Consider the following 14,169-nt stretch of genomic DNA (forward strand, 5'->3'; position numbering starts at 1 on the left):
GACAGAGACTGATGTTAATGGAAAGATGACAGACGCTCTGAAAGGAACAGAACCTCCATTTACGTTTTGTGTTGGCTTTTGAATTATAACGGGAAGATAAAGCTGTTAGTGTTGGTGAAAGAAGGTGGGCATAAGGGGATATAAATATAGCTTGCACTAGTTTATGAACATTAGGGTGTGACAATGATTGCAGCTATGCCCCTTACTCTTTTTTGTTGTGCCTGCATTGCATTCTGGTCTATTGAGACTACTGTCGGTGGAGAATTTGATATCTCTGCCTCTTCTACAATGGATTTCTCCCCCTATGATTGTTGAACGTCGGTGCAAAATGGTGAATCTTGAAAGAAGCCCTTGCTTTTTGATTCTGAGGGACTGACACCAAAACCCGACATTTACTGCTGATGTTTTAGATAGCTGAAACATTTCTGCTATCCATCTCCATTGGAGCTGTGCTGGAAATATCACAATGTGACGTCACGTTGTCTGCGTTTGGTCAGTTATCCCCGGAAATAAGACAAATGCAAGGTAGATTGCAAATAGCTGTTTTTAACAATGTTTTAGGGTGGATTTTTCCTTTAAGACTTGACAAAATGGATTACCTCGATTTGCATCTTGAGGTGTGTCTTGAAGTGGGAAAGCAGGGTGAGGAAAATGGAGAGTGAGAGCTCGAAGACCTCAGGCACGGAGGAGACACCATTCTTGGACAGAGCCACACACAGGTACTGCTTGATGGCGTTGATGAACATCTCATTGGTCTTAAAGATGGGCCCAGCGTTCTGCAGGATGGACAGGAGCAGCTGGAGGGACAAGACCTTGGAGCGCAGCTCATGGGACCTGTGGCAGGCGGAGAGAAGAGCAACAAATTCAAGATCAGACTTCTCAAAGACATGTCAGTCAATCAAGCAAGCAGTGGTTCCACGTATTCCAAACAACAAGGATCTGGAGAGAAGTTGAAAAGAACATAGCCTAGCCAGTAGAACCATATTTGTGTAAAGTCATTAGATGATCAGAATGTGCTGACATGCAAAATGTTTTGCCAGGGTGGACCCATTTAAACAAAAATTTAATGAATATTAATTTAAAAATCAGGTCTTTTTCGGTAATTATTAGAAAATGAGAAGTTAAGAAGAATATTAAAACAAAGATGAAATTGATCTGAATATTTTAACTAGTAGGGGAGGAGCTTATGGGGAGGAACGTATAAACAAAATGAAAATGCAATGAGAGGATTATGTGTGTGTTTGTGTGTGTCCCTGCATAAAGTGCCTGTCAATGTCCATGTCTTTAGCACATGTACACTAGCCTTATGTATCCTAAGCCTTTGAGAATGAGGCTGGCTGCTGCATACACAACTTGAGGGATTTTCCAGCCATCTGCTATTCAAGTTTCAAGATGCAAGATACTTTATTATCCACAGAATGGAAATTTTCTTTGTGCAGACAGTCGACACAGTTATGAGGCTCTTAGAAAACATTGTCTGATCGTCCTTTAGAGACGTCGGACATACATTCAGCAGTAGAAAGAAGATTCACTAAAACCCAGCACTCATAAGCCAAATTATGTGTGCTCCCAGCAAAGCAGCATCACAAACAGCAGCACAGGGAAACAACATCATACTCTGCATCACCCCTTCCTCAGTGACTTAAAACCTTAAACAGCCATCAGAGGGCTGCTAGGGCGACTACATCAATGCTGTCCTTTGCATCAAGAGCTTCAGCTTGTCTGATCCGTTTTCCACAGCAGCAGGAGCAGAAGTTGGAACTCAAACAGCGTACTTTCGGATAGTTTATATGCCGAGATTGGCTGCTTCTCTGCAATGTGTTCCATCTCTGCTAAGCAGACAAAGTAGGATTTATGTGGCACAACAGAAATGTGTCCCCGCTTCTCTAACTGCCCGAAAATATGGTCTTCTTTTTCCAAGGCACATGGCAAATATGACATTTTATTACTAAAGCTCCAGCAGGATGTACATTTTGTACCATAACAAAACAATATTAGCAGTGCTTTTCTTGCAAGGGAAAAACAAACAAAGCATACATTTACTTATTCATTAAATTTGAACCAATAACTAACAACCGAAGCCATGCTGTTAAAAATATGAAATGTTATTTTTTTTTACTGGAGAGCAAGCAACTTTTATCCTTGTTGGGGAGTTGAGCGCCATCAATCCTGAGCGTGAAAATCAATTTGACAACAGAAGACAGTTGACTCATACTGCTTTGCCAGAGTGAGTTTGTACCGACGTTATAATGGAAAATACACAGTACTTCTGAACCCACAAGAACAGTATCCAAGAATGAAGCTGAATTACCATGACAGCAAGTCACCGTGACTAGGCTGTAACCTAAAAGCACCTCTCTATGACTTAAAGCCAGACTGATAATGCAGCTTTGCAGCCTGTGTGTGTTGTGTGTGTGTGTGAGAGACATCAGGCAGAGCAGCCCTGTCAGGAGGGTAAAAGGTTTCTGTCTGACACTGACATGGCACATCAATGCTGCGGTAATTGACATGGCCTTCTTCCCTGTCATTGTGAGTGTTTGAATAACACACACACACACACACATACACACACACACCTCTGTTGAATTTCCACAACCTTCTGCCAAAGCTATTCAAATATGGACGGGTCTTACCCCTTTGCCAACTGACATTAAAACCATTGAAACGATAAAAAACACAAAGTCACCCAACAGACACTGTGTGAATTGAGTTATGTACAGAAACCAGATTCAGGAAATCCTGTTTCACAAAAACTGCAGCTATGAGGACAAGCCAATCAGACGCCTTTATCTTGGAAAAGCATAGCATGACCAAAAGCAATATTAGATGATGGTAAAATCAGATTACCCTATTCCTATTGGTGCGCGAAAAAAGGGAAATAGTTAAATGGGGCTGCTGTGCTTCAGGAGACCAGGAAGTGACTCAGAGTCATCAAAATGCTGAACAATGCCTCATCATCTCCTTCGCCGCCATTTATCAAAACAACCCTGCTATCATTGGAACCATCCTCATTTAAAACATGACTCATATCTATTGTTATATCTAATTCAGTCAAAACGATCACTGAGGCAATGCAGGGGATTTTTCACAGTGGCTTAACTTAATGTAGAATATATTAGGGATCTCAAAATCAACAACTAGACTAAACAACTAGATTGAGCACAGAGTGTTGTGATTGGGAACACATGAAGGAAAAAATAAAAAAATAACAATCCCATCCCTGCAAACCACATGTGGAAATGACTCTTACTTCGGGTCAGGCGGTCCATCCGACAGCGGCTTCATGGACAGTTTGCAGAGCGAGCGAAAGACAAGGAAGGCATCCTTCTGGAGGATGTGGGAGAATTTAGCACCTGGCGGCTGGCCGGGTGCTGCCCCAGATTCCTACAGAGAAACACAACACAATTACAGCAAAATCAGGGTGCAATTAGCGCCATTTTCCTTCCTTGAATCTGACATCCTCCCGCCTCACTTGACAAAAACTGCGATGAAAAGCCTTCCAGATCTATTAGAAGATTTGTTTAACCTTGATCACGGAGGAGTGCAATCAAACATAATCACAGAGTTGATATGCAGCTGTAAAGGAGGGAGGTTACATAAGACTTTCTAGGGAATATAGAGTATTCATCTTAATTAAAGAAGCAGCCATTAGTAGCACTCACAGTGCAAGTGTTGACAATCTCTTTCATGGTCCTCTCTTTTGATTTAATCAAACAGTTTATTCTCCTCTTATGCAGTGCAGCTGTTCATCAAGGCCAATATGTTATATCATATACAAGGAATTAAATGACTCTGAAAACAAGGGTGATCTGAATAACATAAAAAACATAAAAATAGATCTTTCTGGTGCCTCCCTTACTTAGACTTCAACTGAATACATAAAAACGTAATGTGCTTTAAGTCCAAATCAATCCTGCAGACTGAGCACGCTCTGTTGCCATGGTGACGGCCCCGGTCCGCCCCTCACCTGAGTGTCATTGGACGAGACAGACAGTCTGTCATCGGGCAGAGACGGGGTGAAGCTGGCAGAAATCGGCGTGCCGGGGATGCCGTTGGCGTGGACGTGCTCGCTGTCGCTGCCCAGCGTGCTCTCGTCCTCCAGGGAGCTCTGGGTGCCCTCTGTCACCCTTTCTGCCGGCTCCGACTCCGCCGGCTCGCCCTCGCCGCCGGACTCCTTGGTGTCCGAGCACAGGTGGGCGGGGTCCAGGCAGTGTCCTGTGGGCGTGATGGAGTTAGAATGAGCTGGATGGACAGGGGCGGCACACTGGCCTCTAGCCTCGATATATAACAGTCTCGCTTTCTCTGGTCCAATGTAGTCGCAATTTTGTGTGTGAAGGAACACTGCTTCCCCGCCGCATAAATGGGCCGGTCCGTTACAATTCAAATGTTTGGAGGATTATATACATGCCGAATTCACCAGAACACCCTACCAATTAGTAATAGAGCCTCAAATCATATTTTCCGATGTGTGTCTTTTGCCGATTAGCAAGGCAAAAACAAATTGCCAAATTTTGAACAGACCTCGGTGTGGTAGGAAGGCCTTCAAACAACAAAAACATTAGCCTCGGCCCGCTCCTGTGTTTTTGAATGTAGAAATCAGCAGTGTGTGCGCTGTGGCTGTTCACTTTGTTTCACTCACTACCATTTGGGAACCTCTGCTGATATTTACTAGTCATATTATGCTTCAGTAATGCAGAAATATTACACATTTAACCTTTAAATCACGCTCTCCCAGGTATGTATGTTTGGTGATAAGCAAGGCAACATCAAACTGCCAGATTTTGGCATGGAGTTTGACGTTCTCTCACATACAAAGAGAGAAAAAGACAACGGCACACTGGTCCAGCAACATGTCCAACAGCATCTAAAGGAGCTTTCAGGTTAAGAGGGGACACCAGAGTGCGTTCTTGCTTTATGCTTCTCCAAACCATTAAGGTCTGTTCGGAAAAAAAGGTGCTCAAGGGTAAAAGAATATTCGAAAAAAAGAAGCCAAGGCACTCTTCTTTTATGTGCAAAAGTTAACAAAGCCTTTATTATTGGGGAGTCGTAGAAAAATAAAAGCTTTTTTTTTTTTTTTTTTTTACTTTTGCACACAAAAGAAGAGTGCTTTGACTTCCTTTTTTCAGCATCTAAGGGAACTTCAGGGAACTTGACCCGACCCAGTGTTTTAATGTGACTTCCCAGCAGCATAGGCTGTTATTTATTTACCGTATGTTTCCAGAAGCTACTGAACTCAATTACAGTTTGATCCGTCTATGTGAGCAATGTTGTGACTGTTTTTTTCTTCTGTGTATTGTCTCACTTGAGGTGCTTCAATGTTTAAATAATTTCCCACTGTGTGATGAATAATACAGTGCTACTCCCTTAGGTACTGCAGAGGTATAAAACACGAGATAGAACCCAAATATACAGTGCGTTCAGACATGGACAGAGGCAGTTCCCTGCAGCTACGCTTCATTTAAATAAATGTAGATTTTTACAGCATATAGAATGAAGCTCACCTCCAGCAACAGTATTGACAACCTCTTGTAAAATACTCTGGACGATTTCCTGGGCTTTCTCCTCATAGTTTGGGGCCTCCTCTTCCTCCTCCCCTGCCTCCTGATGCTGCTGGGCCGCTGCATCTGGACAACAACACACACTTTGAGGGCACACACACACTTACCTACCATGACTAAAAGGTGCATGTTGCAGTGGACAAATCTGCTCTACTAAGTGCATAGTGCTTTCTGGGCCAGCGTGCATAAGCTTATAAAAAGTCATTAGCAGACTATTTTTCATCCTCTCTCACCCCTATCCGCTTTTCATGTTCTATACCAATTCTCTCAGTGAATGAGCCGTTATAGTGTTGGATGTGGTAGCATGAGTTTTGCAAAAATAAAACTCTCACTGCTTGGTTTGCCTAGCATGGAATTGCCCAATCATGTCAAGAACCAGGCTTTCTTAGTATGTGTTCAGGCCACTCACTGTAACTCAGGACATCTATCAGCATGCACAGTAAGCTCAATAGATAGACAGTACAGTTTACAATACATGAGTATTAACATTGCTGTGTATGTCAGAAAAAAACAGCATTTTGAGAGCATTTTGCTTCCATAATTAGACATTTTTCTGGTTGAAACAGGATGTTGGAGCAGGACAAAACATGGGGAGGGATCATTCAAAAATGTAAACCAATGGGATATCCGTTAGGGACAGAAAGGTAGATTTATTTGATAGGAGGGGCGGAGGGACAGGATAGTTTAAAAATCTGTGATGGTATTATTGGTTGGAATTTTTATTTACGCCTACCTGTACGCCATAAAGTAACTAAGATATAACTAAACATAACTAAAGATATGTTGTTTTCCAGGAATTAAAAGAAACAGGATTTTGATATAAATGGACAATTAGCTAACAAGGTGAAGAAGTCATTTTTCATTTCATTGTGACTTTAATATACAGTATATGTGTGTGGTGTAGTATAAAAATGTTCAATATCCTCCACAAAAAAAACCCCACTGGAAGCGGTCTTACTCTGTGCTGCTGTGGTGGCTTGGTCTGCCTCCGTCTGTTCGTTCTCTGCGATGCAGAATTCAGAGCCGTTCTCTGGGTCCGGGCTCTCGTAGACGGGACCCTGCTGCCCCTGGTCCTCCTGTTCCCCGGACGCAGACCTGTCGCTGCCCTCGGGGGCCGGCGTCGAGGGGGTGGACGGGGTGGATGGAATGGTAGCTGTGGGCGTGGCGACGGGCGTTGTGGGGGTGGTGGGCCCGTTGGCCTCCTGGGTCGGACCCTTGGCCGGCGGGTGGATGTGGGTCTGCAGCTGGGGCGAGTCGGGCTCGGTGTGCTGGGTGACCGGGGAGTGCTGCCGGTGTCGCTCCCTCTCCAGCTGCTTAGCTTCCTGCAGCTGTGGAGGGGTGGGGATGACAGACATACACACATACAACAACAAAAAACAAAAAAACACACACGCACAGACAAACACACACCGGCAAATACATACATAGACGACAGGCACACGTAGGCATACACACACAGACAGAAAGGCAGGTTAACACTATGCAAACAAACTCATAAAACCAATTACAAGCTTGAACAACCTGTCTACTTTCCCTGAGGGCGCATGTAGCCCAAAGCAGAGCCACAACACCTCCAGATGTCAAAGCAGGAAGCAACGGGAGGCTTTGGGACCGCAGTTTTCCATGAGCACACAGCAGTTCCAAGACAACAAGGCTCCACCGGGCTCTTTTAACATCGGGAGTGTGTCAGGATGGATGTGTGTGTTGCTTATGGATTGTTTATGAATGAGCACTAGCACTGTGAAGTAGGACATGCTACTGAAACAGCAATGAAACAAACTGTGTGGAATCGATTCATGCTGGCTTATGTGAACTGGTCTATTTCAGTACATTGGGGGCAGAAGGTATTTCTGGTGGAAAATGGCTCATACTGCATGTCCTGGCTGATGTGTCATGGTTGGCATGTGTTACCACTGCTTCAAATGTGGAGTGCTGGACAGCGTTGCTATTCCTTAGCTTGGTAGCTCATGACCCAAAAGTAGGTCGCAAAACATTTACACAGGGTTGTGGACTAAGAAATGAAGATAGGGGAACATTGTGTTATTCCATATATTGGGTTGCAACTTCATGGACAAGGTAAAATTTGGATCCCAAGTAAAACCATTTGAAAACCACTGCTTTAGTTTCTACTGTTGATCTGCTGATCACAGAGGGAAACAGTACCTCCAATATGCACAGTTACACAGTTCACTATTTCAAAGCGAACACCATTACAAAAGTTCCAAAAAAGAGAGCAAACAATTGCAAGCAGTGGAAGTTCATACTTCTTTCAGCCAAGCTAAATTAACAGCAGCCCACGGTGCATTTTCAATCCAAGTGCATTTGGAGATTTGTCAGGAAAAATGTTAAAAAACAAAGTAACAGACTTGAGTGGCTCAAGGAGAAAAAGCACGGTTCAACTGAAGAGACGTGGGTCACAGATGGAAATATAAACAGTGTGACACATTTACAAAACAATGGTGATAGATGGTAATCCTTCACTCTACAGCAGATTAGCTGCTAAATTAATAACTGTATCTAATATTACAAATCTGCCAAGTGCAGGGAGACTGATGATCAATGTGATTATGCTTCAGTGGAGGTCGTCTGTTTCATCTCCCTTTCCCAGTGGCTCTGCGAAGAGCCTTTCTGGCCACAATTCACAATTACATTATCTATTTCATGGCATTTCTCCACAGAATGTCTTTTCACTCGCATCTGCTTTACACACAAACTCCTTTTATTAAATCCATTATATCTTGTTTTAAAAACCACGGTGCCATCCGAAGCTATTCCTCTTTCTAATTTAATGAGCCCGCTGCTATCTTCACATTAGGATTTAAATGTAAACAACTAAATTCAATGACGCAGCATTCTAAATTAAAAAATTAGTATTGAATGCCGGCAACACTAACAGGCCTAGACAAACGCACCTAGACTTGAGGGGACAGGCGAGGCAGCGCAAACAGACTAAGCTCATTATTTAAATGCCACCTCGGTCGGATACCGAAGGCTGAGTCTGTGTGAGAGCGAGAGAGAGAGAAAGGCTGTGTGTGTGTGTGATCATACCATGCTGAGCTGCAGTCAGGAGGATACATCTACACACAAACATAGAAAGTGGATCTCCCTGTGCAGCAGCCTAACGCTACGCAGGCACTGACAACACAACAACAATAGGTCTGTCCCCCTCTCTGCCTCAAAGTCTGCTTTGTCTCTCTGTCTCTATCACTGACTGCTTCTTTCTACATTTCTCCGTCTCTGTCTGACTCATTCAATGCCAGTCTCTCACTCTTCTAAAAGAAGTATATTAGGCCTTGGAATAAACAAAACAAAAACAGAAAGCCGTCAAAACTGAGAGAGGCACAGCTGACCTGCAGTAAAACACTTGCCACACCCACGAGTGAATGCAAACTAAAATGTAAATTTGTGCAGGAGAGCGAGATGATTTGTAGGCAAGTCAACAAAAGCCACAGCAAGCATGGTGAAACTACACGGCATATCTGCTCCAGAGCTGGAGCCAAAGGAAGAAACAGATGAGTGGATGAATGGATGAATTAAAGCCTAATGCGCAAACACAGACACACAGAGAAGAGTTTAGAGTTCAGATCAGGCAAGTTACGGCAGTCCTGCACGCTTTACCTGGCGGTCACGCTTTCTGGAGGCCAGAGACCAAGATAGCTTGTGATTTGTAAGCTATGTGTCCGAGGGGCAAAAGGAAGGGAGGGAGGCAGGTGAGGGGGGAAAAGTGTCAATCAAAAAGAAAAAGATGACATTAGAGCAAGCTTTTTTTTTTTTAAGGCAGCACCTAAAATGTACCTCTGGACACAAAGCAAACATTATACTTTAAATACCCTTTCAGGAATAGGTTTGAGTAAATCATCTAGCGGAAAACTTTTCCACAGCATTGTCCTGCATTATATTACAAATCAATCTGACTCCATGTCAAAACAGTTACTCATGTTGATCATTTGTTGTAGCATTTTTGTAACTGCAACCCAATAGATTTTTGAGTCAAAAATTGTATCGTTTGTCTGATCCTACAGACAGCTACACTGGCTTTATCTCGCTTTTGTCAGGGTCATCATTTTGTGAAACAGTGGCTCAAGAGAGGAGCTGCCCTTTCTCTCACTTGTGTGTGTGTGTGTGTGTGTGTGTGTGTGTGTGTGTACTCTGCGTTCTAAGTGAAGGGTCTCAGTGAGGGGGCGGACATACTGCCTGGTTCTCCATGCGGGCGAAGATGACGTTGAGCATCTGTGTGAGCGTGGCCTTGGCTGTGGTCTGGTTGATGAGGTTCTTGCTGGCCAGGTAGATGTTGTAGCACGTCCGGACCGCCTGCAGGACGGTGCCCTCGTGGATCTCTATGTGCTGGGAAGTCACCGCCGTCAACAGGGCCTGGAGGAGAAAGTCAATAAAGGGAGTGAAAGGAGGGAGGGAAGGAGGTGGAGCACTGAAATGATACAGGGCATCAACCTTGGTCACTGATACCGTTTCTCATACAGGAAAATATTTGATTTTATTGGACCACTTGTAGGTTTTGACAAAAAGGTCGCCGAGTGCCCCAATTGGGCCAGTTCCCGGTGTTTCTGTTCTATTCAGTTTCTGGTATTTCTATTACTAGAGCTATACTAAACTAGAGCTGGCAGCACCAAACCTCTGTGTTGGCAAAGCAGCTAGCTGACAACGCCTCATCAGCTCCCATTAATGGATTGGCAAGACGGATGAATGGAGAGATTTACCAGCCTCCAGAATTTCCCCTCTGGATTATGTTTTTTTTTTTCATTTTACTGCTGGTTACATTTACAGAAAAGCTTTTATCTCATCCATGAATACAACATACACTGGAATTTTACTGTTGTAAAATCATACATTTAAAGATTTTAAGTTGTTTATTTTATAGATTTTTGTTATATAAAAAAGTGGTTATTTTCATTTTTTCTGCTGAGCAAAAAATCTTGACATTGAACATTAAACCCTTCCTTTTCTTCAATATTCCTTTCAGTGAGTCAGTGTCGTGACAGACTGGTCTGTGGTGCAGAACAGCCACACTGAGCCAAGCCCAATCAGATTAAACCCAAAGCCTGATGGTGGGGTCTGGAGTGCTGCTGGACAACCAGACACACTGACTGTTACTCAGCAAGAGACAATCTCCTGTACAGGATGACAGGTGACAAGATGGACAGATATAATTAGATGTTGGATAAAAACACATCAGTATAGGCTATATTACAGTGCTATCATGAAAGATTCTTAATCCTGCTATTTTACACTCTTCACTTGGGTGTGGAATATGGACAAGATGGCTTCTTAGCGCTGGCGTCTTGAATCAGCCTGCCGGGGCTTATTTTGCAGTAATGACTGGCTCCCTGTACATTATCCTGCGTATTACATGACTACTTACACAAGACATGAATCTTTTGAAATGAAATATTGATTTAAAATGATTGTATTACAAGCTAAAGTCATTTAGAAGCTTCCACCAAACAACAGTCCAGCAGGACTGTCAGCAGTAACCAAGGAGTAACGTTTTTTGTCACAAGGTGTCATAAGTTAATTTATTTAGAAATCAACAAAATTGACCAGACTTCTTGACTGCAGAGTGATATGATTAGATGTGAACCAGTGATCTGTTCATCAGAAATAACAGACCGCAATAACAATAACATTCAGAAATTCAGAAACAGACCTCAGACTGCGTTAACTGGCCAATCAGAGCTAAGTATTCAGCAAACGTGTGATGTGGCAGAAGAGGAGGACAACAGCGCACCTTGATGATCTGTAGCTGCACGCCCTCGTCGGTCTGCGGTCCCTGGAAACAGGCGCAGATGGTCTCGATGATCCTGTCGATGAGCTTCTTGCCCGGGGCCGTGTTGTCCGGGGCGCTGCCCGTCAGGTGGCCATACGCTATCAGCTTCTACAAGTCGCACACACACGTACACACACGCGTGTACAAAGAGAAATTGTGCAGTGAGGCCTAACATGATAATATGGGCAGCTAGCGTTGTTAAGTGATGACAATTTCCACCCACCGTGAGCTGAACTGATTTTAATTCAGTCACACTTATGTGGTCGTATTTGAACAGAACTTTTTAGTTGACTGCACAACATGACTTGGCCAAGGTTGGCATAAGTTACTGTTTGTGAAGTTACTGGATATTGCAAATGAAGAACACAGCATACACTGCCATATACAAACACTCATGCACACATTCGGGGTTTGCATCCCGGCTTGGCCCGCCACTGACCTGTAAACAGTCGAGCGAGGTGATGACGATGCGGGGACATTTGGACTGACATGCCAACTCAAACGGCAAGAAGTACTTGTCGGCTTCAATGAAGTTGGTCTTTGATTTGATTGGCGGTAAAGTGCTGGAACCCGATTTGCCGTCTCCAGTGGGTGGACTAGGGAGGAAGAATACAGAGAAAGGGAGAGAGCGTGTGATAAACACAGCGATCACACAGCCCAGTCTGTCAACTGGAGTCACTAGGAAAGCAGCAGGACCCAGCAATCAGCCTGACACTCTGACACTCCCCTTGACATCCAGGCATGACTAACGGTGCATGAAAAAGGGTGTGCTGCTGGCGTACCGTGTTTCACTTTACAGAACAACCTCTACTCATCCACATTTCCAACAAGACACTAAACCATCTACCTGCTAAGGCGCTGAAAAATGGCTGGTCCTGCATGTAGCGTGTGTCTCTCAGGAGAAAATGCAGAGAAACAAATTCTTTATTACACTGAATTTAATACAGTGCCTGAGCGCTCCAAAGTTTTCACTTGATCTCCTTAGGAGGGGAAGTAATCCCAGGGTGTTTGTTATTCAAGCTCTGACTAGGCCATGTGTTTATGCTGACAAAGCATCTCCTGGCCACGGACTAGTTACTATACCGCAAATCAAACGATGAAACTGTATTTCTGAATTTTCAACCACTGGAGGCATTTACATAAAGCATTCCCCAGCACCCCTACCACACCCACACTGCACTTGCTGGAGAAGGGAGGGACAGAGGGAGGGAGAGGAAGGAGAGCGCGAGAGGGAGCAAGAGAGGGAGGGGTCGCTTTGTTTATGTCTTGGCAGTGAAAAAGGATGACTTCAGCTCCTTTAGAGGGATGACCTCGCAGTGTGTAGCAGGGCACAAGCAGAGAGAGAGAGAGAGAGAAGAAAAGAGACACTGGGCATGAAGCATATAGCAAAGGAAGGGAGGGAGATATATTATAAAGAGAGCTATCTACGAACAAAACAGGAAAAAAGCATTGAATAATTTGAAGATGGGGAGAGGGAGAGAGAGAACAAGAGATCAGGCTACAGGATATATAAACAGAGAAAAGTAGAAAAACATGGCAGGTTGGAATCTGTCCAACAGCCTTTTTCACATTTCCAATTTTCAGACCCTTTTGGACGACGACATCAAAGCAGAGCAGTGACTCAGCAAAGAGCGTCCACTCCGTGAGTTGACTTGTACGGCCTGACCCGGTCTCCGTCTCTGCTATTGTGCTGTGTGTCTGCAGGGTGCCGTTCTCCTCCGGCTTATTCCTGGGCTGCCTGCTTAATGTCGGCCGGCCCGCTCCCTCCCTTATAATCAGCCCGACCTCAGACTGAGCCTGCTTATATTCATAATGTGGACATTAACTGGGTTTTTAGACGGGCAGTTAGGGAGATGGCTGTGACTCCTCAGAGCTAACGTGGGCGCTAGGTTTGTTGCTAGCAGCATGACATTTTGCCTGGGAAGGAAAACCTGATGTTTATGGCCATTGAGTATGAGATTTAAAAAATGCCCTTGTTCAAACTGGTGCAGTGACCTGTGCTACAGCATTAGCCAGAAAAGAGAAAAAATGTAAATAGGATGGCAGGATCATAAAAAAGTAGGGCTGGGCGATACTGACAAAATCAAATATCACAATATTTTAGACCGAATAGCCGAATAGAGTATTTGTAAGGTATTTACACATGAGAAAATTTTGACAATTAATAATGATCATTAGTAATCAGTAATGTGTTGGATATGATGAGCCGGTAAAGCCAATGATTGTTCATTTTACTCAGCCAGGCTAATAAGTTCAGAAAATTTTATCCGTTTACTGTAACGCAGCCTTTAAGACCAGGAAGAAGTAACACTTAAGTTATTTCACAATATTACGCTATCCAAAATCCCAGACGATATCTAGTCTCATATCACAATATCGATATTATACAATACTGTATATCATCCAGCCCTACAAAAAGGCAATATTTGTAATCCTGTGTATCACTGCGATACTACTGTATCTCGCATCTATAGAACCTAAAATATGGATAGGTGAGATTCTGAAAGCACCAGAGTTAGGGTACCAAATTACAACAACCCACAACCCAAGCCCAGAGATGAACCCAAAGGAGGCAGAGTATTTGGGTGCAAATAGCTACTAAATCTACGTGATCCAGAAACCCTAACCCCAGGGGTCTTGTTTGGACAAAGTTGGTTACTAGTCCTGTTAATTTGGAATGAATGGAAAGGCTGAGATGGAGAGAGGAAGAGAATTAATGGGGAGTGAAGGGGGGGGGGGGAGTGTGTGAGAGAGGAAACACTGTGGGTTATGGAAAAAAAAAAAAAAGGAGACGGCAGGAGGGAGAGGAGATGGGGAGAGAGAAGAGGT

General features: G+C 43.8%; 1 protein-coding gene across 2 annotated transcripts in view; it reads right to left on the reverse strand.

Annotated features, from left to right (window-relative positions):
• Window positions 1-14,169, reverse strand: part of arfgef1 (ADP-ribosylation factor guanine nucleotide-exchange factor 1 (brefeldin A-inhibited)) — a 54,032-nt gene that overhangs the window by 22,952 nt on the left and 16,911 nt on the right. Inside the window, exons 3-11 of one of the 2 annotated variants that reach the window (XM_071923982.2) lie at window positions 11,780-11,936; window positions 11,302-11,448; window positions 9,750-9,929; window positions 9,177-9,230; window positions 6,517-6,886; window positions 5,502-5,624; window positions 3,968-4,215; window positions 3,251-3,384; window positions 600-834 (exon numbers count right to left, since the gene is read on the reverse strand). In XM_071923982.2, the coding sequence (XP_071780083.1) occupies window positions 600-834; window positions 3,251-3,384; window positions 3,968-4,215; window positions 5,502-5,624; window positions 6,517-6,886; window positions 9,177-9,230; window positions 9,750-9,929; window positions 11,302-11,448; window positions 11,780-11,936 (1,648 nt within the window). The remainder of the gene's footprint in view (window positions 1-599; window positions 835-3,250; window positions 3,385-3,967; window positions 4,216-5,501; window positions 5,625-6,516; window positions 6,887-9,176; window positions 9,231-9,749; window positions 9,930-11,301; window positions 11,449-11,779; window positions 11,937-14,169) is intronic. The other variant, XM_078291276.1, reaches the window with a different exon arrangement.

The sequence above is a fragment of the Centroberyx gerrardi genome, chromosome 22, assembly GCF_048128805.1.
Source record: "Centroberyx gerrardi isolate f3 chromosome 22, fCenGer3.hap1.cur.20231027, whole genome shotgun sequence".
NCBI classification, from domain to species: Eukaryota; Metazoa; Chordata; class Actinopteri; order Beryciformes; family Berycidae; genus Centroberyx; species Centroberyx gerrardi.